Raw genomic sequence first — 24,236 nt, 5'->3', positions numbered from 1 at the left:
GACAGACCCTGCTTCACAGCGTTTCTGGGCTTCTGAGTTGGATTCTAGCTGTTGTGTCCTTGTCTCCTCCAGCCCACCATGCTGCAGTGGATCGAACTCCTGACCAAACAGTTCAACAACAGCCAGGCTGCCTGCGAGGTGGGACCAGCGCCGCAGTCGCCTTAGATTGTCTGGTGAACATCCAGGAAACTGGACCCCAGTCAATCCACTGATGATGCGAAGAGATTAGAAATGCTTGAGGGATTACCCATTACCCAATAGAAATATATTAAAACTCACAAGTCAGAAGATTTGATGTAATTCTACGGCTGTAAAAACCTGTCAAAACAACCATGCCAATTATTCGCTGTGGCGACCCCTGACGGGATAAATCCAAAAGGAGTTACCTTTTCTTTATAAATGTTGTTTATGACCATTTAGTGTAAAACACATCTTTGTTCACAGTAACTAATATTCTGCATCACTGATCATCACCTCTTCTAATATCATTAACGCCGCACAAACAGACTTCTCTTAGTTACCAGTGGTTTTTATACCTGTTTCAGTGGTTTTTGGACCAGATGGCTGATGACAACTGGTGGCCAATGCAGATTCTGATCAAGTGTCCCAATCAGATTGTCAGACAGGTTTGTAGTTATTACACTTTCACTGACTTGCACAGCATCAACGCACAGACAGCATGAGTCACTGTAGGTCTGGCTTTGTCTTCCAGATGTTCCAGAGGTTGTGCATCCACGTCATACAGCGGCTGCGACCAGTTCATGCTCACCTTTACCTGCAGCCTGGGATGGAGGACGGGTACGTTTGCACATTTCTCTGAACCTGACAAAGAACACCTTTAGGACAGATTTTACCCAGAGAAAACCTCTATTAACCCTGTGCAAGGAATATCTTGTGTCTGTGAAATTCGATGGTAGCAGAGTCAGACTCTGACTTTCCCAATGTTAGTTGTGGCTGCTCATGACTGAAGCTGAGCAGGCTGTGGTCAGTGTGACCTTCATCCACGGTGCTTTTCCTCTGCTCAGCTCTGACGACATGGACGGTCCAGTGGAGGACATCGGCAGCAGATCCTGCGTCACTCGCTTTGTTAAGACCCTCCTGTCCATCATGGAGCACGGCGTGAAGCCGCACAGCAAGCACCTGACCGAGTACTTCGCCTTCCTCTACGAGTTCGCCAAGATGGGGGAGGAGGAGGTGAGTGAAGCAGCGTGAACCCACCACAGTCACAGGTTCCCTCCTCTGAAGTCGCTCGGACGCGACAGAAACACAGCTTTGTTGTTTGTGGTGTCGCTGCAGTGACGCACACGTTTAACAGACATCTTGTAGTTTTATCTGCTGCCAGTTCTAGCTGTAACGTTGGCGGGCTTGCTGTCTGCCGTCACCACAGTTTACATTATGTTCAGTTATTTAACTCGCATTATTTGAACTGCTTGTTTGTCTTCGCAGAGTCAGTTCCTCTTGTCACTGCAAGCCATTTCCATTATGGTGCATTTCTATATGGGAACCAAAGGCCCTGAAAATGTAAGAGTAAAACGGTTTCTGGTGTTTACATTGTGGTGTCATCTTTATCGTTTGCAGCTCGTAGTGTAGGAGGGTGATGCCAACACAAATTGAACCAAAGTTTGTTCCCAGCCTCAGGTGGAGGTGCTGTCAGAGGAGGAGGGAGAGGAGGAGGATGAGGAAGAGGACATCCTGTCTCTGGCAGAGGAGAAGTATCGTCCTGCTGCTCTGGAGAAGATGATTGCGCTCATCGCTCTCCTGGTGGAGCAGTCTCGCTCAGAGAGGTGAGAACGCTGGCCGAGTAGACGTTCGTCCACGTGTTCCAGTCCTACTGACTGAGATGCTTCTTCTCTGTCCAGACATCTGACACTGTCGCAGAGCGACATGGCGGCGCTGACCGGGGGGAAAGGCTTCCCCTTCCTCTTCCAGCACATCAGAGACGGCATCAACATCCGACAGACCTGCAACCTCATCTTCAGCCTCTGTCGCTATAACAACCGTCTGGCTGAGCATGTAGGGGTTTTTTTTTGTTTTTTTTTTTCAACAAACAGCATGTATTAGGCTGAATGCCGTATTGTGATGGACAACTTTGCTTTTACAAGAGGAATATAAGATGGTATAAGGGTTTATTTAATGTTTATTTAGCTAATCCTAAATGTGTGATGTCGCTGTGTTGGTGGACAGGTTGAGTTTTTGCTTTGTGGTGTCTGTGGGTGGGGGTGCAACCAGCTGCTGAAATCAAGCAAATCAATTAAGCAAACAATCGGTGCAAAATAAATAAGCAGGGATGCACCTTAGGCTGACACATCCATAACTAAACACCTGCTGTACTGTGGTTTACCTGTTAAATTAATATTAATGCCAATAATAGTGTTAAGGTATGTGCACATACTCATAGAAACATATACATGTATTATATACATACACATATGCATGTAGGTTTGACTCATTGTGTTGTTGCTGTGAACATTGTGTGACAGTTTGCTGACTGTTTTCTCTCCAGATTGTGTCGATGCTCTTCACCTCCATCGCCAAACTGACTCCAGAAGTAAGCACAGATGAACTTTAGTAAAGTTGTTGAGGTTTTATTCGTAGGCAAACAGTCGTTTTCAGTTTCTTTGTCTTCTCTCTTAACAGGCTGCAAATCCTTTCTTCAAGCTGCTCACTATGTTGATGGAGTTTGCAGGTGGACCTCCTGGGATGCCCTCATTCGCCTCCTACATCCTGCAGAGGATCTGGGAGGTAAATGTCTCCACCCACAGCAGCAGTGGCGACACAGAGCTGGATGTTGACTGTTTTGTTATAAAGATTTCCTGCAGCTTCACTGTCCTGCGCTTAAGCCTGTACACCCTTAAAGGACCAATTTGTGGTCCTGATTTTTGATCCCGATCTACCGTTCCTTGCAGGTGATCGAGTACAACCCGTCGCAGTGTCTGGACTGGCTGGCTGTCCAGACCCCCAGGAACAAGCTGGCCCACAGCTGGGTTCTGCAGAACATGGAGAACTGGGTGGAACGCTTTCTGCTGGCGCACAACTACCCCCGAGTTCGCACGTGTAAGCCTGACGTCCCGCCCCTCTCTGCTTTTACTCTGGTTTGACCTCACAAATTGCTGGTCACCCCACTGACCCCCCAGAACTCCACTCACATTCACTGCATACAAACCATACAGGCATGTGCAATCAAGATAAAAATACAAATCATAAATAAATATTAAACAAAACCTAAATGGACGAATAAATAAATAAATCATAAGCAAATGAAAAATAAGGAGAATAAATATACACCTGTGTCCCTTGTGCTGCTACCCATCAGTTTCAACTGGCTGAGAACAGCAAAACCAACCTCCCCCTGTGGGGGCGATATCATCCCACGCAAGGTTTAGTGCTTCAACAATAAATGAAGCAGAAGAAGAAGCAGTCGCCAAGTCATTTTATAATTTTTGTCAATTTACAGACTAGAAAATCTACTGCACCGATGTCAGACTTTTTTCAGCCTTTAAAAAGTAATCAAAGAAAGAAAATAAAACTGATGTCTACAGGATCTAATGGTTTTATTAAATCTGTTGTAGCTTGAGTGAGACTAATGTTCAAGAGTAAGAAAGCCTTTAATAGTCCCACAGGATGGAAGTTCTGTTTCACAACAGCACAGCACAGTAAAGAGAGTACAGCAACGATGAAACGTACAGCAACAAATCAAATTAGGTTGAGGTAAGTTGGCACAATAACACACTGTACAGGTGGGTGGGGTTGAATAAATATAATAGAAATATTTCTAAGAGTAGATTTCTACAATAGAAGCGCAATTTGGTTTGCCACCCCAAGATTTCCTCTGGGCCCTGAAAACCTACTGGGGGCGCCGCTTTGCTGGAGTGTTAGTTTGCCTTTTAAAAGCTCTGACCTGCCGTCAGCGGTCACCGTTGCTGGTTCCTTCCTCATCCTAACACAGTCTCTCTCCTCCAGCGGCGGCGTATCTCCTCGTCTCCCTCATCCCCAGCAACTCCTTCCGCCAGATGTTTCGCTCCACTCGCTCCCTCCATCTGCCGACGCGGGAGCTGCCGCTGTCGCCCGACACCACCGTGGTTCTCCACCAGGTCTACAACCTGCTGCTTGGGCTGCTGGGACGAGCCAAGCTGTACGTGGACGCCAGCGTCCACGGCACCACCAAGCTGGTGCAGTATTTCAGCTTCATGACCTACTGCCTCATCTCCAAGACGGAGAAACTCATGTTCTCCGGTTACTTCATGGATCTGTGGAACCTCTTTCAGGTACATTTGTCTGTCTTTATTCTGATGGAGTCGTGAGGAGAGAACAATAAAAACAACTCAGTCTTTAGAAACCGATGAAGAGGCTGGAGATGAGAAGAGTTCTTAGTGAGTTCTGCTCTGACCAACGTCTAAGCTGTGTTGATGTGACTTTTCTGGTTTTCAGCCCAAACTGTCGGAGCCAGCCATCGCCACCAACCACAACAAGCAGGCGCTGCTGTCCTTCTGGTACAACGTGTGCGTGGACTGTCCAGAGAACGTCCGGCTCGTGGTGCAGAACCCCGTGGTCACCAAGAACATCGCCTTCAACTACATCCTGGCCGACCACGACGACCAGGAGGTGGTGCTCTTCAACCGCGGCATGCTGCCCGCCTACTACGGCATCCTGCGCATGTGCTGCGAGCAGTCGCCCGCCTTCACCCGCCAGCTGGCCTCGCACCAGAACATCCAGTGGGCCTTCAAGAACCTGACGCCACACGCCAGCCAGTACCCCGGGGTGGGTGGAGGGCAGGGAGAGACACTGAGGACCAGTGTTCAGTCTCATTGTATCACATGCTTTGTTGTTGCCTCCTCTTAAACCCTTAAAATTTTAAATTTGATATTTTTTGTTAGATTAAAAACAATGACGGGCTAAACATTGGTGCTGCTCTGCAGGCGGTGGAGGAGCTCTTCAACCTGATGCAGCTGTTTGTGGCCCAGAGAGCTGACATGAGGGAAGAAGAGCTGGAAGACATCAAGCAGTTCAAGAAGACCACCATCAGCTGCTACCTGCGCTGCCTGGACGGCCGCTCCTGCTGGACCACGCTCATCAGGTCAGGACGCGCTCACGTCTGAGTCCGGGCGCCATGCTTTCTCGTTCGCGTCCTCACACCTGCTCTGTTCTCCTCAGTGCCTTCAGGGTTCTGCTGGAGAACGATGAGGACCGACTGCTGGTGGTCTTCAACAGAGGACTCATCCTCATGACCGAGGTACGATCACAGGCTCCAAAGCCTGTAGTTTTCTATAATCCGCTCATTGTTTCAGTTTATTGGAGAGCAGGCTTGGTAGCGGTGACAGGACGCTGTTTGTTTCCTGCAGTCCTTCAACACCCTGCACATGATGTACCATGAGGCCACGGCCTGTCATGTCACTGGAGACCTGGTGGAGCTGCTCTCCATCTTCCTGTCTGTCCTCAAAGCCTCTCGGCCGTACCTGCAGCGCAAAGGTTTCAAACCTGCAGCCTTTCACCATTGGCACGCCTGCAAATCAACCACAAGGTAGAAGGTTGAGCTAACGTTTCCCGTCTCGTCCTGTAGATGTGAAACAGGCTCTGATCCAGTGGCAGGAGAGGATCGACTTTGCCCACAAGCTTCTGACGCTCCTCAACTCCTACAGTCCCCCCGAGCTCCGCAATGCCTGCCTAGGTGGGACCCGACCCTCTGATTCACCCTGTGCTTCTGTTCTTACTGTGACTGATGTTCTGACATCTGCTCTGCTTGTTCCAGATGTTCTGAAGGAACTCGTCCTGCTGAGCCCACACGACTTCCTGCACACTCTGGTCCCCTTCCTGCAGCACAACCACTGCACCTACCATCACAGCAACATCCCCAGTGAGTGAATGTGTCGTCTGCATGTCGTCTTATTTGATAAAATCAACAAAGCCAATACATAAGTAAATGTGCAGAAGCACAGATTTCAAGTATGAGCTAAAGTACTTCATAAGGACAAGATGCTCCATCATAGGAAAACCATGATGAGGTCACTCATGAGTGGATTTCACCTTCAACTGTATAGGAAATCATCCACTGAAGTATGAGCAGTGCTTCAGTACATGCATGAGTGAATCCACACAATCGGTTCATGTGTTTTATATCAGTAAATCCTGGAACAGTCTGCTCATTTCATCATTATCACATGACGCACAACTTTCCCTTATTACTTCAAATATTTCAACTGAGTCCTTGTTGTTCTACATGTGACGCTGGATGTGTACAGCTGCTGATGCTGTGATTGTACAAACATCACCTTGGAATAGTTCAGTTGTTGATTCTCTGCACCTCAGAGGGAGAAATGTGAATAAAAGCACAGTTGATAGATGCCATGTGATGAGCCTCCTGCGTGTTTGCGTCCAGTGTCCTTTGGCCCCTACCTGCCCTGCAGAGAGAACATCAAGCTGATGGGAGCCAAAAACAACATCCGCCCGCCGAGGCCGGAGCTCAACATGTGTCTGCTGCCGTCCATGGTGGAGAGCAGCAAGGTAGCGCTGAATACAGTCCAGCTGAAGGTAGAACGTTCTGTTGACACGCAAAGGTAAACTCAGCCTGTGTGTCTCTGTCAGGGCAAAGACGAGGTCTACGACCGCATGCTGCTGGACTACTTCCTGTCGTACCATCAGTTCATCCACCTGCTGTGCCGCGTCGCCATCAACTGTGAAAAATTCACCGACACACTCGTCAAACTAAGTAGGAGTGATTTGTTAGAACCAAACGGACGCGGCTGAACCCCTGATGCCCCGTTGTTTACCTGTCCCATTTCTCCATCAGGTGTGTTGATAGCATATGAAGGACTTCCTCTTCACCTCGCGCTCTTTCCCAAACTTTGGACTGAACTCTGTCAGTCACAGGTAACATTGCACTCCTACAGTCAAATCCAGAGCGAAGCGATGATCTCTGTAGTTGACGCTTCTTTCTTTCAGTCTGTTCTGGCTAAAACGTGTGTGAAGCTGCTGTGTGAGGACCCGGCGTTCAGCGAGTACCTCAAGTGTGTCTTGATGGACGAGAGGACATTCCTCAATAACAACGTCGCCTACTCCTTCCTCACCTGCTTCCTGCACAAGGTACGACAACCTGCCCGGCTTTGCTCTGGGGCGTTGCCCTAGCAACCAGTTGTCTAAACTCTGTGTGTTTAGGTGTCGGTGCTGTCCGGTTCCAGCTGCTCCAACCTCACTGGTGTCTTGGTGACAAACCTGCTGAGTGAACAGAACAGCCTGCAGCCTGAGCTGGCTGCGCATCGCCTGGAGCTCGGCAAGATCAGCGGCCTGCTCAACTCGGTAGGTTGAGGCGAGCCGGTCTCCTCCACGTCTACCGGCCTCCTCTTCTCACGGCTCGTCTCCCTCCTTCTCTCCTGGTTTTAGGACCTGAGGGCGCTGGTTCTCCTGCTGTCCGTGCAGCCGCCCCAGGCCGTCGACCCGGCGCTGGGCCCGGCCCTGCAGGAGCTGCTGGGTCGCTGTCGAGTGTGTGTCCAGCAGCGCAACGCTCTGGAGCTGGAGGCCAAGGACCACAAGGCCAAAGGTACCGCACACCTACACACACACACACACACAAACACACACACAGGGCGGAGGTAGATGGGAATCAGAAACGGGGAAAATGAAGATGGTTTTTTAGGATTTTACTTGGAGTCGAGCTGCAGAAGCAACAATCCCAGAATTCTTTAGTGCAATAAATCGCTGCCTTGTTGGCAAGAATAAAAAGAATATTATGACTTGCTTGGATCATAAAAGCATCACTGCGAAGATGAGGCACATTTCATAAATGACTGATATAGCTCATATAGCTCATATCTCACTGGCTTTATTGTCTATGTACAAACTGTTATCAGCTGAGGATGAAGGGGCGACTCCGGTGAAGAGGCGGAGGGTGAGCAGCGATGACGACAGAGCTGGGGAAGCAGCAGCTCCACCCTGTGTGGCCTCCACCTCCTCAGTCCTCCCGCCCTGTGCTGAGTCAAAGTCCGACCACCAGGAGGCGCTGACACCCACCAGCACCTCAGACACAGAGACCAGAGACTCCTCCTCGTTGATCGACCCAGGCACCGAGCAAGACCCGCCTTCTCCTGATCCCACCCCCGCCTCCTCGGGAAACATGGGTTCCTCCCCGAAAGAGGAGAAGATGGAGGCGTCTACATCTTCCTCCTCCTCATTCTCCTCGTCGTCCTCCCTACTGCAGGAGCCCGGAGAGGGCTTTGTGCAGGAGGAGGAGCAGGAGCCACCGCAGCTCGTGGCAACAGGTGAAGAGGAAGAGGATGTTGAGCAGCACGAGGAGAGAAGGGGAGAGGCTCCCTCCTCAGATGAGGTAAAGGAGGAGAAGGAGGAGGACTTACCACCGCCCCTTTCAGAGGACGCTGCTTTCCCATCAGCCCTTGCACTGGTGGGGGAGGGAGCAGACGCCTGTGGAGGCCACGCCCCCTCCTTGCACGTGTTTCCGAGCATCAGCCCCACACCTGACATGCTGGACATGCTGTACAGGACGGTGGAGGCTACCATCGCCATAGTTACCAAACTGTCTGTGAAAGGCCCGCCCTCTTCATGACGTCATCCCCCCACAGCCGCTACGAGATCTTCAAAGTAGACTTCATTTCTTTTCTTCTTTTGTTTTCATCCTTTTAAGATGTTGAGATTTGCGCAGAGGAACCCTGTTTCCCTGCTTCTCTTCTGCTGTTTGTGCTGCTGTTCGTTGCCTTCTGCTGATCAGTCAGTCCAGCTTCAGTGGCTTCCACCATGACGTTTCGCTCTATCAAAGTTGATGCACAGTCGACCTTTTGTTCGACCCGTAAAGAAAAAAACGAAAAAGTCGAACAAGCTATAGCACATTATAGAGCAAGAAGTTGTTACTTTAGTGTGTTTTATACTGATTTGAATTTGTTTTGGAAAGTGATTTTATTTGAGATTTGCTGTAACGGGGAAAGGTTTACAGAACTTTTGTCTCCTCTATATGTAATTTAATTTTATTGCATTTTTACTGTGTATAAAAATGGTCGTCCTCTGTGCCAGTTTTGTACTTTATGAACGAGGCAAAAGAAAGTTGCCTTGACTTCTGTGGTTTAATTATCCAAAAACTAAGTTTACCTGTAAATTAAGAGAACCACAAGAAACTTGATTCTGTAAAGAATCCTCTCTAGTCATTGCCTGAAGGTGTATATGAAAACTATATAAATATATATATAAATATCTTTATATATATATGAATATATAAAAGTGGTGCTTTATTTGACTGTAGTTGAAATAAAGCCCCAATGTTGGACCAGCTGGAGCTTTTATTATCATTACTGAAGTACATTCCATAGTCTATTGTTTATGATCGCTGCTTCTGCTGTGTTCCGAGATTATTTTAATAGAAAATACATTAATAAACTGTTTTAATAAGAAGAGTTATTATGTACAAACCATGGGCTCGTGAGCTAATTATTTTTATTTATTTTTATTGCGAACTTTTTCAGGTGTTGAAGCGGCACCATCAAGGTAACGCCGTAAATACAGAATAAATATCAGACATTAACAGAAATCTGATGATTTCAGGTCAGACTGAAAATATCTGATTTTTGGCTCAGTTCTCAACAAGAAAATTTACTTTACTGTTCAATTTTCATTTTTATTACAAGAGGACAATATTTTGTCTAAACAGTTTATTTGTTTTGTGCTATAACCGCATTAAGGGTTTTCACTTGTCACCTAAAGGAAACTAGACAACGCTTAAAGCTAAAGACGTTACATTATAAAGAGCATATTTTACATTTGTTCACAGATTTTTGTAGCTATTTTCTACTTGTGTTTATTACAGCTCAAATCAAATAGACATTTTGACAGGAAGCTGTTCTACATATCACAAACTGGACATCTGGCTCTCGTCTCCGTTCTTGTTCATAACTTCATAACGGCCGCCGTGTCTCTCCACCGTCACGTCATCCTGTGATTTGTTTGTCGCTTGCTGCTTTTTCTCTGATCTCGTCTGTGACAGAAACACAAACCAAAACCATTAAGTTCATCCATCGCTCCACTGAAAATGATGTGGGAGTAGTTCTTACTGGTTTAGAGTCTCCGGACATCGGCTGAGAGTTTCTGAAACAACACGACAAACGTCGGAAAGCTTCACCTTCACAACCACAAGTCTGTCTGTTTTCTGACTCACGTGCAAGATTCGTTTTTCCGGGAAATGTCAAAACTCTCCTTGTCCGAGTCCATGTGTTTGTCCTTCCTCTTGAACCTGAGCTCAAACGTGCACATCGCCGGTCAACACGTTCACGTTCTATCAATTCAACTTGTTTGGAGGTGTCTCACCATATGAGGAGCGCAGCGGTGCCGATCAGCCCCAGGACACTGAGGCCCAGCAGGACGCTCAGCGCCACGACGGTGGCCGGTGGGCCGGACGCGCCCTCCAGCTCCACGGCCCAGTCCGTCCCGTCTCCAAACAGCGCGCTCAGCTCGGCCCTCAGCATGTCGGCTCGGCTCTGCAGCTTCCTGCATCAGAGCAGCGGGGTGAGAGGACACGGGGTGAGAGGACACGGGGTGAGAGGACACGAAGTGAGAGTACGCAGGGGAGGACAAGAGGTGAGAGGACGCGGGGTGGGAGGATGCGGGGTGAGGACGCAGGGTGAGAGGACACGAGGTGAGAGTACGCAGGGGAGGACAAGGGGTGAGAGGACAAGAGGTGAGAGGACGCGGGGTGAGGACGCGGGAGAGGACGTGGGGTGAGGACGCAGGGGAGGATGTGGGGGGAGGACGCAGGGTGGGAGGACGCGGGAGAGGACGCAGGGTGGGAGGACACGAGGTGAGAGTACGCAGGGTGGGAGGACGCGGGAGAGGACGCAGGGTGAGGACGCGGGGGAGGACGCAGGGTGGGAGGACACGAGGTGAGAGTACGCAGGGGAGGACAAGGGGTGAGAGGACAAGAGGTGAGAGGACGCGGGAGAGGACGTGGGGTGAGGACGCAGGAGAGGACGTGGGGTGGGAGGACGCGAGGTGAGGACGCAGGAGAGGACGCAGGGTGGGAGGACGCGGGGTGAGGACGCAGGGTGGGAGGACGCAGGGTGGGAGGACGCGGGGTGAGGACGCAGGAGAGGACGCAGGGTGGGAGGACGCGGGAGAGGACGCAGGGTGAGAGGACAAGAGGTGAGAGGACGCGGGGTGAGGACGCGGGAGAGGACGTGGGGTGAGGACGCAGGAGAGGACGTGGGGTGGGAGGACATGGGGTGAGGACGCAGGGGAGGATGTGGGGGGAGGACGCAGGGTGGGGAGGACGCGGGAGAGGACGCGAGGTGAGGACACAGGAGAGGACGCAGGGTGGGAGGACGCGGGAGAGGACGCAGGGTGGGAGGACACGAGGTGAGAGGACGCGGGGTGAGGACGCGGGAGAGGACGTGGGGTGGGAGGACGTGGGGTGAGGACGCAGGGTGAGGACGCGAGGTGAGGACGCGGGCAGAACACAGACTTCGACGCTCACTTTGTCACTTCTCCAGAGGAGACGGCGCCGCCGTCGCGCGCAGCGATGAAGCCGACCCGCGTCCGGGCAGCGGAGCGCGGCGCTCTGGAGGTGGCGGCTCCGTGGATGGAGCTCCACACGTTGAGGACGCTCACAGTCCAGTCCAGAACGGCTCCGAGAGACCTGGGGAGAGGAAGCAGCACGGGTGAGACGGGGCTGAGGCCTCAGGCCCGGACGCGGCCTCTCTCACCTCTCCAGACTGGGCAGCTTCTCCTCCACCACGTTGGCGGCTCGGTTCAGGGACACGACCACCACGTCGCTGCTCGCGCTTTCCTGCACCGACACCTGTTGGTTTGGAGTTCATTTTATTTACGCCGTCAGACATCTGAGCAGATTCCACAGGAACCAGAGAGCAGGAATAACGCTCCGATGTTTACTGCACAAATAACTGGGTTAGATTCTCTCTGGGGACAATATTTAAACTATTTTCTTTTCTGCATTTGATCACTCATTAAGATAATGATGATCATCACTTGAGCAGCTTTGATTTACTTCCTGTTTCTGAACTCACTTCCTGTTTCTAAACTCACCTCCACTTTGATTGTAGCATGGAGGTTTTGGGGATCCGCGGCTCGGACCTCGGCCACAGCCGTCTGTCCAGCCAGACCTGCTGCTGACACCACGAAGACCAGCCCTGAGGACGGGTCCACGTCGAAGTAAGGACTGCCCGCTGACAGAGTGTAGAGCAGCGCTGCCTGATCCCCGAAGTCCGGATCTGAGGCCTGCGGGAGAGGACAGGATGAAAACCGCTCTGCGGATTGGATTGGATTGGCTCTCATTCCATCTTCCTCCCTCCCATGAACCTCAGGAGGAGCACTAATGATGGTTTACATCATGGAAAGTGTCCTGATTACGTGACTGATTCAAGACCTTTGCTCCCTCGCTGTACGAGGCCACTGCTCATCACCTGATCGTCTTACCTTGACGTAGACCACAGGGCTTTTATACGGGGCCACGCTGAACACAGAGGCCTTGTAAACCTCAGGGGGAAACTGCGGAGGCTCATTCACATCCTTCACCAGAACCCGGACCTGAGGGAGGAACCAATTAACGGTGATGAGCTTGTGAGGTGCTTCAGTCTCATGTTTTAAAAGGAGCCTCTCTTCTGACCGCTGCGGTGGCCGACGTAGGCGGCATCCTCGTGTCCACCGCCTCCACGTCCAGGAAGTACCACTGCTGCTGTTCCCGGTCCAGTGGTGTTCTGGTCACCAAGGCTCCGCTGGCGTCCATGGAGAACAGGTCCGTCTCCGTCTTTAGTGAGTAAGTCACGTCATAAAGGCTGCTGCCCGCCGAGGCCTGTACCTTCCCCACCAGGACCCCCGTCTGCTGGTTCTCAGGGAGGCTGAAGTTGTAGGAGGAGCTCTCAAAGGTCACGCCCTTCACCAGACTAAACTCCAGGTTCACAATCACGCTGGCTGCAGGGAAGATAACCATCAGCACCCACAGCATCTGCTCAGATGTTTAGGTCTGTTACGTTAACAATGAATCTAAAAATGGCATCAATCGATGTCAGCAATGCTGCTGTAATAATAAAAATGAGCCTTAAATACGACTAAATCAAATGGACAGGATTTATTTACACACAGATCAGAACAGGAAGCTTATGGAGACTGACCTGTGGAGCTCAGAGGAGGTCGGCCGTGGTCTGTGGCTTCGACCGTCATGTTCTCCCTGATGTCCTCTTTGAGGTCAGAGAGGTCAGAGGTCAAAGTCACCTCCCCGGTTTCACTGTTTAGGGCCAAGAATGGAGAGGCTCCTGCCACGATGCTGCGCCAGCGGAGCATCAAAGGTTAAACCTGTGTATCTTTACTGAGCGGGTCGAGCTGAGCAGAACCGACCTGTAGGTGACGAGCGAGTTGTCGCCAGCGTCTCTGTCGGTGGCAGACAGTGTCAGCAGAACTTTCCCCTCCTCAGTGTCTTTCACCAGGATGTTGCTCATGTAGATGTTGGAGCTGAACTCAGGTCTGTTGTCGTTGACGTCGAGGAGCCGAATGGTGATGGTGGTGAAGTTCTGACCCACAAGTGTGTTTAAGGGCTCAGTCAATGACTCAGCAGTTGCTCAGAGCTTTGCTGTAGATTACTTCACCATCTGTTTCTTACCTCTCTCTGTGGGCTTCCTCTGTCTGAGGCCTTGATGACCAGCTCGTACGTTTCCTGGCTTTCCCGATCCAGATCTCCCACAGCCAGCAGCATCCCATCCTGCAACACAGCACATGAATGCAGAGCTTCAGGACGACACTGGCTCAAACGCACCACAGCTCTCCTCCAGTCGTCACCTCTCTGATCCTGAAGAGCGGGTGAGGGGAGGCGAGGGAGAGCACGACCTCTCCGTTGAGGTCGAGGTCGGCGTCTGTGGCCTGGATGGTGAAAACCTCTCGCGGCGACTCCTCTGTGTAGAGACCCTCAGGGAGGTCCAGCGGGTCAGGGACGCTTAGGAACTGTGGACTGTTGTCATTGTAGTCCAGGACGGTGATGCGGACCTGCGCTGTGGCACTTAGACCGTCAGTGACCTGGTCCACCGCCACAACCTGCAGAAACACAGGACAAACACGAGTCAGAGTAAAAGCAGGAAAACCTGGAGTCAGAGCGGATGAAGCAACGTTTGTACCAGTAGAACGTAGCTGCTCATTGTCTCTCTGTCCAACGAGACGTTCTTCCTCAGTGAGACCACGCCCTGTTTGTTAACGTCAAAGGTGTCACTGGAGCAGATGAAGAAACCATTGGAGAATCCTCCCTGAGGCAGAAGATGGGAGGAGGCTGTCACACATCTGAGTTAGTCCCAGTATCCGCTGGTTTCAGTAACTAGAAGCACGACTTGATTCTCACTGAATGGTGATAAAACCAAAACATCATTAGTTGTTCTTGCTGCCGCTCGGCTACAAGTTACTCAAGATACAAGTCCTCGACTGGAACACAGCCCCCTGGCTCTCATTCTGAACAGGTCGCCCAGGCTCCAGGTTTGTGTGATACCCTCGTGGTTTCAGCAAATTGGCCCGAGGTCACAGCAAGCGGTAAATCTATCAGTTTATGCGATGGACTGGTGACCTGTTTGACCTGCACCTGGCAATACTCCAGCAGGGAGAGAGTAGAAGCTGGACCCCCATCATCTAAATCTGCTTGTGGATAAATGTGGAGCTACGTCTAACTCACATAAAAGAAGTGTGACCAAGCGCATTAGTTGATATGAGCGTGTGCTGTGGTTGGACCCGTTCAAAGGGCATCCGTTAAGGGACGTGCTCACTCACCTGGTCCTTGTCACTAACGTCCAGCGCGAGGACTGCGGCGCCGCTGGGCAGGTTCTCCGCTACGACCTCGTCGTATCGGTCCTGACTGAACTCAGGCGGGTTGTTGTTCACATCGATGACCGTCACGACCACGGAGACTGTCCCAGTCAGAGAGGGAGTTCCTCCATCAGTGGCCTGGACCCTCAGGTTGTACACCTTCACCTCACTGTAGTTCAGAGCCTGGACTAGGCGCAGAATCCCTTTAGAGGAGTCCAACTCAAAAACCGCAGGTTCAGACGAGGGGCTCTGCTCAGCGATGCTGTACACAACTCTGCCATTCGCTCCTTCATCGGTGTCTGCTGCTGATAAGGTGAGCAGGTTGGCACCCACAGGCTCCGTCTCTAGGACCTGGACCTGGTACTGAGCCCCTGAGAAGACTGGGGTGTTGTCATTGACGTCGGACACTTGGAGCAGCAGGGAAGCTGTAGCGGACTGGGCCGGACGACCCTGGTCCTCAGCCACTAGCAGCACCTCGTACTGGGCTCTGGTCTCCCTGTCCAGAACCCCGGCAACGCTGAGCATCCCAGACACAGGGTGGATGAAGAAGGTCCCCTCGCCTCCTCTCAGCGAGTACCTGAGCTCCTTGTTGAAGCCGCTGTCTTTGTCGGACGCTGACACTTCTAAGACATTGGATCCCACCGCTGCATCCTCGGGGATGCTTTCTGTGATGGACGCAGGGATGAAAACCGGACTGTTGTCATTGACGTCGGTGACTTGGACTTCCACGATGGCCGTGTCGCTGGTGACCCCATCAGAGATGGAGATCTCCACAGAGTAGCTGTGTGGACCTTCATCGAAGTCGAGCTCCACCGTGGTGGTGAACTCACCACTGGGGGAGATGGAGAACTTGTCGGCTTCTGTTTTTACTTCAAGCACGACAGGAACGATAGCAAAAAACTGAACCTATGAAACATAAGGATGATGTTTTTAGCAGCCAAACATACATCAGTCCGTGCGTCATCGCTACGCTCTGTGAACCTTCACCTCCGTAACAACAACTCCTGCTTCCTGCTCTTCTTCTACTGTGCCACGGTAACGTCTTTGTAAAAACTGAGGCTTGGAATCACCGGGAGCCTGAATGGTGACTTGTGCTGAGGAGGAACAGGATGTGATGCCGCCTGTAGAAGTGGAACAGAACCAAGCAGGACGTTACTGGTACCAAAATCGGAACGGCTTTACTACAGCAGCAAATGAAATCCAGTGCAGAGCAGCAGGTAGCAGGTTTAATTCAGGTGCAACCATAATAAAGCAACGACACACAAACTGCTATTACATTAATCTACTTGACTTCCTGCCGTGTTCACGGAGGTGGAGATGGATCCAGACTGGGTGTGTCTCATCGTTCTTATCTCTGTGGACGTGGCCTTTGCTCATCTGAATAATGTTACAGCTCTGACTACGCCTTTTAATTTAGGCTCTAAAAATTATCACAAGGAATCATTTGAAAGTCAATGTTGAGTGATTGATTAGCTCCACCAAGCAACAGACAGCGGTGGACCGTCAGAGGAATGTGGTTCAGGTACCGTCTCTGGCCGTCACCAAGAGCTGGAACGTCAAAATCCTGTTTTCCACCAGTGGGATGAGTTTAGCCAGCGAGACCTCTCCAGTGCTTTCACTGATGGAGAAGTAGCCATTGTCGTTCCCAAACTCAATGGAGTATCGGATTTGCCCGTTTACTCCAGCATCAGGATCCTCCGCCTGAACCTTGTAGTTCAAACCAGACAAAAGATTAGAATTTTAAAAACAGAGATACAGAGATCATCAGGGAAAGTCAGGGAAATGGAAGATAGAGGAGGATTGAGAGAGCAACTGCTCCAGCACTCTGAGCTTTGGGCACTGCTGGGGGGGGGGTATCCAACGGCCCACAACTGCTAGTACTGCTAGCAGCGCCCCTGCTCCGACCCTGATCACTGGACTAGAATGAAGCTGGACTGATTGGCTGATCTGCCCAGCACGGTTCTCACCTGGACCAGCACGGTTCCCTCCGTCTGCTCTGCCGACACCTTTCCCTCGTAGCGGCTGCTGTTGAACGCAGGGCTGTTGTCGTTCGCATCCAGGAGCTTCACGCTGACTTCTGCCGTCGCTACATGATTTGGTGCTTCTGTCTCTGTCGCTTCGATCTGTGGATAAGAAACAAACACAGCTTTGCTGTGATCGGCTGCATCCTCGTCGTCAGTCTCCCTCTGACTTCACAGTTTACCATGAAGGTGAATTCCTCCGTGGCCTCTCGGTCCAGAAGCGCAGAGTCCCTCACGCTCACCGTCCCGTCAGAGCTGATTGAGAACGGAGCGGACTCCGGTACGATCCTCAAAGTGCCGTCAAAGCCTCCCTTTATCAGAGCGGCAGACACGTGAGAAGCAGCCAACCTCCAGGCGGTTCGGGCAGAGGTCCGGTTCGGGTAAAGGGCTGCTTCTTACCTGGTCGCGGTCTTTGACGATGGCCCTGAACAAAACGGCGTCCAAAGGCGAGTTCTCGAGCAGCTCCACAGAGAACTGGGCCGGGTCAAACTCTGGCGCGTTGTCGTTCACGTCCTCCACCGCGACGAACACCACACAATCCGCCGTCTTGGCGGCGTCGTCGGTCTGAGTCGCCTGCGGAACGGACGTCTGACTAAGCAGCGTGGCGCGTGTCCATACGTGTAATAACTTTGTCTGTAATCAAGCACGTGTGAGTGTGAAGATGGAGCTCGTGTTCGTGACGCACCGTGACGCCCACGAAGACGCCGCCGCCCGACAGCTGGTCCCGGTCCAGGGCCGTCACCACGGACAGGACTCCGCTGCCGGAGTCCATGCTAAAGTTCGGCCTGTACCTGTCTGGAGACACTGAACAAGCAGCGGGCTGGGATTTCACTCAGGTCCTGGTCCTGGTCCTGGTCCCGGTCCGTGCTGTTAAAGTATGTATTTGGTATCATTTACCTGCACTGATGCTGTAAATAAGCGTCGCGTTGATCCCCATGTCTCCGTCCTGGGCCTTTATCGCCTCAGGGCGAATGTCCCCCAGAGATCCAACCTGTGACATTAAAGCAGCGGGAGGTCAAAGGTGCTTCACGTCAGCAGAGGCTTTAACACGCTCACCTCGTTCTCCAGAACAGACGCCTGGTACTGGCTGTGGCTGAAATATGGACTGAAGTCATCGTAGTCTGTGACGTGGATCTGAACGCTGGCGGTGTCATTGAGTCCCCAGTCGTCCTGTAGCAACACACAGTTGATGATCAAGCAGCCACTCACACGGAGTCTTCACTCCTGGACCCACGGAACCACAAAGACGACGTCACGTCTTTGTGTTTAGAAACACTTTATTGACTGAAATGAAACGTTTCCAGGGATGAAAGCGCTCATTTAAAGTTTGAGAATAATTCCATGAAAACTGGTGGAATCCGGAGTCAACTAGTTGGAAGCTGAACTGGGCCTCAGCTCAGTCCAGGCGCTTTGTGGTGAACGTACCTGCGCCTTCACAGTGAAGCCGTATTCACTGACTCGGTTGTAGTTCAGGCGCCTCTTCAGCAGAAAAGCTCCCGAGTTGGTCACAAGAAAATCCTCTGAAGCCGGTTCCTGTGAACAGAGATCCTGTTTCCAACCAGCTTCAAAGTGTTTTTGTAGCGTGTTTGATTTTAGATGTTCTTACAATTGAGTAAGTGAGTCTGTTGTTTGGTAAAGTGCTGTCAGCGTCCACGGCCGTGACCCGGAGGACCTCAGTGTCCACCTGCTGCGTCTGAAGGGAGCGCGCTGTTGTTAGAGCTGCTGTGTTGTTGTTAATGTTACTGCTGTGTTATTGTTGTTGCATTGTTGTTATTGTTGTTGTTGTTGTTGTTGTTGCTGCCGTGTTGTTATTGTTATGGTTGTTGTTGCGTTGTTTATGATGTTGTTGTTGTTGTTTATGGTGTTGTTGTTTTTGTTGTTATTGTTGCTGTTGTTGTTGCTGCTGCCATGTTGTTATTGTTATGATTGTTGTTGTTGTTGTTGTTGTTGCTGTTGTTGCTGCCGTGTTGTTATTGTTATGGTTGTTGTTGTTGTGTTGTTTACGGTGTTGTTGTTGTTGTTTATGGTATTGTTGTTTTTGTTGTTATTGTTGCTGTTGTTGTTGCTGCTGCCATATTGTTATGGTTGTTGTGTTGTTTATGGTGTTGTTGTTGTTGTTGTTGTTGTTGTTGTTGTTGTTGTTGTTGTTGTTGTTGATGTTGTTGATGTTATTGTTGCTGTTGTTGTTGCTGCTGCCATGTTGTTATTGTTATGATTGTTGTTGTTGTTGTTGTTGTTGCTGCCGTGTTGTTATTGTTATGGTTGTTGTTGTTGTTGTGTTGTTTTTGTTGTTATTGTTGCTGTTGTTGTTGCTGCTGCCATGTTGTTATTGTTATGGTTGTTGTGTTGTTTATGGTGTTGTTGTTGTTTATGTTGTTGTTGTTGTTGTTGTTGTTGTTGTTATTGTTGCTGTTGTTGTTGCTGCTGCCATGTTGTTATTGTTATGATTGTTGTTGTTGTTGTTGCTGCCGTGTTGTTATTGTTATGGTTGTTGTTGTTGTTGTTGTGTTGTTTATGGTGTTGTTGTTGTTGTTTATGGTATTGTTGTTTTTGTTGTTATTGTTGCTGTTGTTGTTGCTGCTGCCATGTTGTTATTGTTATGGTTGTTGCTGTTGTGTTGTTTATGGTGTTGTTGTTGTTTATGGTGTTGTTGTTGTTGTTGTTGTTATTGTTGCTGTTGTTGTTGCTGCTGCCATGTTGTTATTGTTATGGTTGTTGTTGTTGTGTTGTTTATGGTGTTGTTGTTGTTTATGGTGTTGTTGTTGTTGTTATTGTTGCTGTTGTTGTTGCTGCTGCCATGTTGTTATTGTTATGGTTGTTGTTGTTGTTTTGTTGTTGTTGTGTTGTTTATGGTGTTGTTGCTGCTGCTGTTGTTGTTGTGTCGTTGTGACACTCACCTCACTCACTGTGGCCTTGTAGAACTTCTCTTTAAACTCTGGTGCGTTGTCATTCGTGTCTACGAGTTTAAGAGTCCGAGTGTTGTTGAGCTGCAGAAGGAAAAAAACACCCGCCCAGTGTTTGTTGTTGGTGAACACACGCTTTGAACACAAACCTCAGTGTTTCTAACCTTTCCGATTCCATCACACATGACGGAGTAGTACAAGGTGCTGCCACTCTGTGGGACACGGAGAAGAGTGAAGAGAACGAAAACCTGCTTGTAGAAACTGGGTCACGCGTCATTGAAGCGACTGAAGCTCACGTTGGACAGAACGTCCGCGTCCAGTGGCTTCCTGGTGCGAACGCTCGCCGTGGCGTCTCCATCGGTGAAGCTCAGCTCCAGAAACTCCAGATGTGTGGGAAACAGATGAGGCACCAGCTTCACCCGGAGTCCAGCTGGGATGTGGGTCAGCAGCTCCACGTCGCCTGAAACGAGGAGCCGCGTTGGTTTGTCTCTGACCTCTGACTGGAAACAAACCGCGGTGGAGCCGTCGACGCAGCGCTACCTGTGTAGCCTTCGTCCACTGGACCCAGCTCCTCGGCACCGCCTTCATTACAGTTAACCACGGAAGTGCCTTAAACACACACAACAAGCCAGAGTGTACAGGGAACAGAAGGATTTGTTATGATGGAAAATGCTTAAAACTGAGAAATGTGCAGCAGAAAGAAAACACGTCTGAGTTTCTGTGTTCAAATGAGAAGAGCAGCGTCAGCAGAAGAAGCTGTGGTGCGAAAGGATCAGGTTCCTGTGATGCTCCCGTCCCACTGGCTGATCATTAACTCTGTGCTGCTTCCACGACGCACAACCAGCAGCTGAGCCGCGTTGTAACGTCTATAGGTCCCAAAATGGAAAGTGTGGAAAACGTTTTCATTTTCAGCCCAATGAATTCAAGACGAGCTGATGGTCATCGGCCTCTGGGTCCGAGCTGCCGTCCTGTGGGAAGCACTCAACAGAGGTCCGGTTACACTCACCTAAAGGTTCTGCTCCAACCACACACACACCAGCTACGACGAGGCTCCACCACAGCAGGGGGTCCATGGCGGCGCTGCTTCCTGGCTCCGGAAACTCTGATTCGATCCGTGATCCGCTCTGTGATTCGATCCGTGATCCGCTCTGTGATTCGATCCGTGATCCGCTCTGCACTGCAGCCGTTCCCACATCCACAGTTCACCTGCCCTCAATCCAGCTTTATGGCGCTCGTAAAGCGACGGTACCAAAGGTCAGGTCTGACTTTCATTTCCCCTGAAACCATGTGAAGAACCACTGTCAGACCTCAGATGAATGTGTGAGAAAGTAACTGGCTGATCATAAATAGATTATACATAAAAACAGCCCAATGAAAAAGGGACTTAGTTCAAATTGCTGTCATTCAAACACAAAGCAGTATAATCTCATGTCAGTCACTTCACACCAATCTCTTAATCATATCTGCCCACAACAAGATGAAGGTTTCACAAATCATCAGTAAATTCCTTCTAATCCTAATCTTAATCAATTCATATAAATTTGCAAATTTACTGTGTCAGTTTCACATGTTTTAGACATCGGCCTGTGAAAAAGAGGGTCCCAGGTTCAACCCTTGATTCTCGCACCAGGTGTGTCTTTGAGCAAGACACTTGGCTGCACTGTGGCTGCCCACTGCTCCCTCAGAGACCGACCCAGTACGGGATCAATGAGGTTCAATTAATATTATCTCTCATTGTGTAGAATAGAACCAACATGAAACCAGGGGGCTCTTGCACAAAAGTAGGATTAAAAAAGCCGGCATAAAAGAGGCCTCTTCATACAAGGCACATTATTACCATACTGCACATGGAAAATAGGACAATTCACACCTCCTGTGGACTGTGCGACTTTTCCTTGAAGCATGTGGTAACAGTTTTACTCCTGGAGCCACCGGACCATGATCCCCAGTGAGCTGCTAATACAGGTTCTACTGAATATGACATGACAGTGCAGGCTGAGATGCAAACTAAAAACATAGCAAGTACTGCCTCAATTAAATGTACAATTATGCACAAATCCAGCTTCACTAATTAATGTTTTACATAATTCACAAACAGTCAGATGTCTCTACACCACACATCTGAAGAGACAAATACAGCTGACTGAACTGCAGATCAGGGAGAAGAAGAGAAAAGCTGGAAGAAATGGACCTCGATGTGCAGATAAAGCGCTGAGGAAACTGGATTTTAAAATCCAGACATTAGAATGAGACGTATGTGATCTCAGTTCACACTAACCATGACTATAACACAGTGCATTTACTCATAGTTATTGTTTTCTCTCCAAAGCTCCAAGCTGAAAAGTGACCACAATGCAATAAATGAATGAAACCTGAAACTGCTCTGTCTTTCTTATGGATGTCTTGTACACTAGTGAATATACTTATTGATTCAATATAGTGAAACTAAAGTTTGGGGATGTAATCAGACACTGTGTGCTAGTAGTTCACACAAAATGGAGAGTACACATGAATGAGTGACACATTATCCTTTATTCAAGGACAGGCTACATCAAAACAATTAACTGAAATAATTCACTATGTATTGTTCTCAGTCTACTTTTTTGTTCATCTGTAAAAATGGCTAAATTTTCCCAGTCAATATCATTAACAACTCCTGGGGCTCTCTTTTCTGTCTGTGGAGACTCTCAGGTGGTGCAGGCACTGAAGCCTGATTTCAGGAGCACAAAGGTCATTGGATCCGAGCCTTGTTCTGGCGTGGGCATGGTTACACACAGCAGCACACCAGAGAACTCACCTGTGAATATAAAATCATTCTTAGAACTAGCTGGGAAAGTCTTCTGACACACTTGTGATGTGTGCGTAAACGTTGGAGGTGGCGAATTATCTAGTGAGTCTCTGGTAGAGTCTATTTGACCGAAGGATTCTGGACTCTGAGCCAGACCACTTTGCCTCTAAATGTGTAGTACGGCAGCTACACAACATTAAGGTCATTAAATGCACAGGTTTAATTTATGTACAGCTGTTACTAACCATCATTTGTTCTTACCTGAACATTGATACTATGGAAGGGTTTCCTGTTGATGTCATCTCCCTCGTGTCCCTGAGGCCCGTGTTATCAGGACATGGGTGCAATCTAACGCACCATGACATCAGGGAAAGCTGTGACACAGAATAACGAGTTTCCAACGGTGGTGCTTTAATGTAATGTGCATTCATGACATGTACCTGCAATCTTCTGTGGCCAGGAACGGTGATGAAGATGTGAGCAGGTGAATTCAGTGCTGGACAAACGGTTCTTATTGTGTGTTATTGAGGTTCTCCAACTGAAAGAAGAAACATCTGTGGGTCAGAGAGAGCGTGGCTCCGTGTTGTCCTGTGCTGTATGTTTGGACCCAGCAGCTGCACAAAAATCGAATGCCATCAGCGGAGAACCTGTGCCCAGTCATACAGTGACCCGCAAAGAGCAGTGGACCACATTGATTTTCTAGCACAGCTGACTGATCAAGCACTAGGATTAATCTTAGCCTGGTTGTTGGCTGCAAACCATAAACCTCCATGGTAACTTTACTTTAATTTAACCTGAGTCAGGGATAAATTCAGCCAGGATAACTGGAAAATCCTAGCTTAATCTCTTATCCTACTTTTGTGCAGCAGCCCCGGATTCCATTCATATCTGTTGATTGAGCTGATATTTCCAGTTTACAGTCCTGCAGGAGTTGTGCTGTTTTTCATTCCAACTGTTGGTGCCGCTAATTCATCCAATTTAATCGGTCAAAAGCGTCAACAGAAGAAGAGCAAACCCCACCCCTGTCTCCAGTCACGTCCTCATTTAATGAATAAAAAACCAGGGTCTTTGAGGGCGTTCACGTAAGCGTCTGTGAGCTGAAGAGCGACCATGAGCGGACGCGGTAAAGGAGGAAAAGGACTCGGTAAAGGAGGCGCCAAGCGGCACCGCAAGGTTCTCCGCGACAACATCCAGGGCATCACCAAGCCCGCGATCCGCCGTCTGGCTCGTCGCGGAGGCGTAAAGCGTATTTCGGGTTTGATCTACGAGGAGACTCGCGGCGTGTTGAAGGTTTTCCTGGAGAACGTGATCCGTGACGCCGTCACGTACACAGAGCACGCGAAGAGGAAGACGGTGACCGCCATGGACGTGGTGTACGCCCTGAAGAGGCAGGGACGCACCCTGTACGGCTTCGGAAGCTAAACTCGGGCCTCATAACGACAACTGCCGCCAACGGCTCTTTTAAGAGCCGCCCACTCCACAACGAGCCGTTTCCTGTTGCACTTAAATATGACAGTCAACCTGCAAGCGTTAATTTACTTTAGAAAGAACTTGAACCACGTGCTGCGGTGTCGTCAGATCCCTTCCGCGCTGTTAATGCGTATTTTAATCACACACGTTGATCTCCTGACGATTCACGGAAACAATACAACGTAACAAGGTTTCTACTTTACTGTGTTTTTGTCTTATTGCAACTTGCTTCCACGACGCTGCCAATTAAATTTACCTTTGTGACCAATAAAGTTA

General features: G+C 49.7%; 3 protein-coding genes and 1 long non-coding RNA gene across 6 annotated transcripts in view; 3 read left to right on the top strand and 1 right to left on the bottom strand.

Moving 5' to 3' along the window:
- usp34 (ubiquitin specific peptidase 34) overlaps window positions 1-9,262 on the top strand; it is a 31,474-nt gene extending 22,212 nt beyond the window's left edge. For all 3 annotated transcript variants that reach the window (XM_029145664.3, XM_029145651.3, XM_055510811.1), the window contains exons 55-78: window positions 73-138; window positions 546-626; window positions 713-798; window positions 1,026-1,194; window positions 1,447-1,521; window positions 1,633-1,784; window positions 1,860-2,013; window positions 2,504-2,548; window positions 2,638-2,742; window positions 2,907-3,054; window positions 3,961-4,265; window positions 4,429-4,758; window positions 4,917-5,074; window positions 5,152-5,230; window positions 5,340-5,466; window positions 5,558-5,665; window positions 5,747-5,851; window positions 6,374-6,498; window positions 6,580-6,703; window positions 6,785-6,864; window positions 6,937-7,077; window positions 7,150-7,290; window positions 7,375-7,531; window positions 7,842-9,262. In XM_029145664.3, the coding sequence (XP_029001497.1) occupies window positions 73-138; window positions 546-626; window positions 713-798; window positions 1,026-1,194; window positions 1,447-1,521; window positions 1,633-1,784; window positions 1,860-2,013; window positions 2,504-2,548; window positions 2,638-2,742; window positions 2,907-3,054; window positions 3,961-4,265; window positions 4,429-4,758; window positions 4,917-5,074; window positions 5,152-5,230; window positions 5,340-5,466; window positions 5,558-5,665; window positions 5,747-5,851; window positions 6,374-6,498; window positions 6,580-6,703; window positions 6,785-6,864; window positions 6,937-7,077; window positions 7,150-7,290; window positions 7,375-7,531; window positions 7,842-8,551 (3,771 nt within the window). In that variant the 3' untranslated portion in view covers window positions 8,552-9,262. The remainder of the gene's footprint in view (window positions 1-72; window positions 139-545; window positions 627-712; window positions 799-1,025; window positions 1,195-1,446; window positions 1,522-1,632; window positions 1,785-1,859; window positions 2,014-2,503; window positions 2,549-2,637; window positions 2,743-2,906; window positions 3,055-3,960; window positions 4,266-4,428; window positions 4,759-4,916; window positions 5,075-5,151; window positions 5,231-5,339; window positions 5,467-5,557; window positions 5,666-5,746; window positions 5,852-6,373; window positions 6,499-6,579; window positions 6,704-6,784; window positions 6,865-6,936; window positions 7,078-7,149; window positions 7,291-7,374; window positions 7,532-7,841) is intronic.
- Window positions 9,263-9,425: 163 nt separating this feature from the next.
- LOC114852945 (protein dachsous) lies at window positions 9,426-20,956 on the bottom strand. The gene is made up of 30 exons (XM_029145678.3): window positions 20,709-20,956; window positions 20,243-20,311; window positions 19,999-20,162; window positions 19,867-19,914; window positions 19,697-19,786; window positions 18,406-18,492; window positions 18,225-18,332; window positions 17,856-17,969; window positions 17,697-17,790; window positions 17,485-17,603; window positions 17,199-17,372; window positions 16,982-17,110; window positions 16,746-16,901; window positions 16,305-16,485; window positions 15,766-15,899; window positions 14,743-15,684; window positions 14,106-14,231; window positions 13,774-14,025; window positions 13,598-13,696; window positions 13,336-13,508; window positions 13,113-13,264; window positions 12,608-12,912; window positions 12,418-12,528; window positions 12,028-12,219; window positions 11,688-11,782; window positions 11,459-11,620; window positions 10,297-10,476; window positions 10,148-10,222; window positions 10,044-10,077; window positions 9,426-9,967 (listed from the first exon to the last, which is right to left on the bottom strand). The coding sequence occupies exons 1-30, from the start codon at window positions 20,773-20,775 to the stop codon at window positions 9,842-9,844; spliced, it is 4,758 nt and encodes a 1,585-aa protein (XP_029001511.1). The 5' UTR covers window positions 20,776-20,956; the 3' UTR covers window positions 9,426-9,841.
- Window positions 20,957-21,193: 237 nt separating this feature from the next.
- Window positions 21,194-22,080, top strand: LOC129604464 (uncharacterized). Its single transcript, XR_008695363.1, has 2 exons — window positions 21,194-21,955; window positions 22,032-22,080. It is a non-coding gene; the product is annotated as an uncharacterized LOC129604464 (long non-coding RNA).
- A 1,474-nt stretch (window positions 22,081-23,554) lies between these two features.
- Window positions 23,555-24,157, top strand: LOC114860804 (histone H4). Its single transcript, XM_029159691.3, has one exon. It carries the CDS (start codon window positions 23,601-23,603, stop codon window positions 23,910-23,912), a length of 312 nt encoding a protein of 103 aa, XP_029015524.1. The 5' UTR covers window positions 23,555-23,600; the 3' UTR covers window positions 23,913-24,157.
- The last annotated feature ends 79 nt before the right edge of the window (window positions 24,158-24,236 follow it).

The sequence above is a fragment of the Betta splendens genome, chromosome 1 (assembly GCF_900634795.4).
Source record: "Betta splendens chromosome 1, fBetSpl5.4, whole genome shotgun sequence".
NCBI classification, from domain to species: Eukaryota; Metazoa; Chordata; class Actinopteri; order Anabantiformes; family Osphronemidae; genus Betta; species Betta splendens.
The sequence above is the reverse complement of the archived record's forward strand: the minus strand, read 5'-3'. Positions and strand labels throughout refer to the sequence as shown.

Coding starts and splice junctions, on each gene's coding strand:
- LOC114860804 (XM_029159691.3), top strand. CDS start 23,601: ATGAGCGGACGCGGTAAAGGAGGAAAAGGACTCGGTAAAGGAGGCGCC.
- LOC114852945 (XM_029145678.3), bottom strand. CDS start 20,775: ATGGACCCCCTGCTGTGGTGGAGCCTCGTCGTAGCTGGTGTGTGTGTG. Junction 17,111..17,198: donor TCGTCAAAGACCGCGACCAG/GTAAGAAGCAGC, acceptor GCTCTGATAAAG/GGAGGCTTTGACGGCACTTT. Junction 15,900..16,304: donor CTTGGTGACGGCCAGAGACG/GTACCTGAACCA, acceptor CCACTTCTACAG/GCGGCATCACATCCTGTTCC.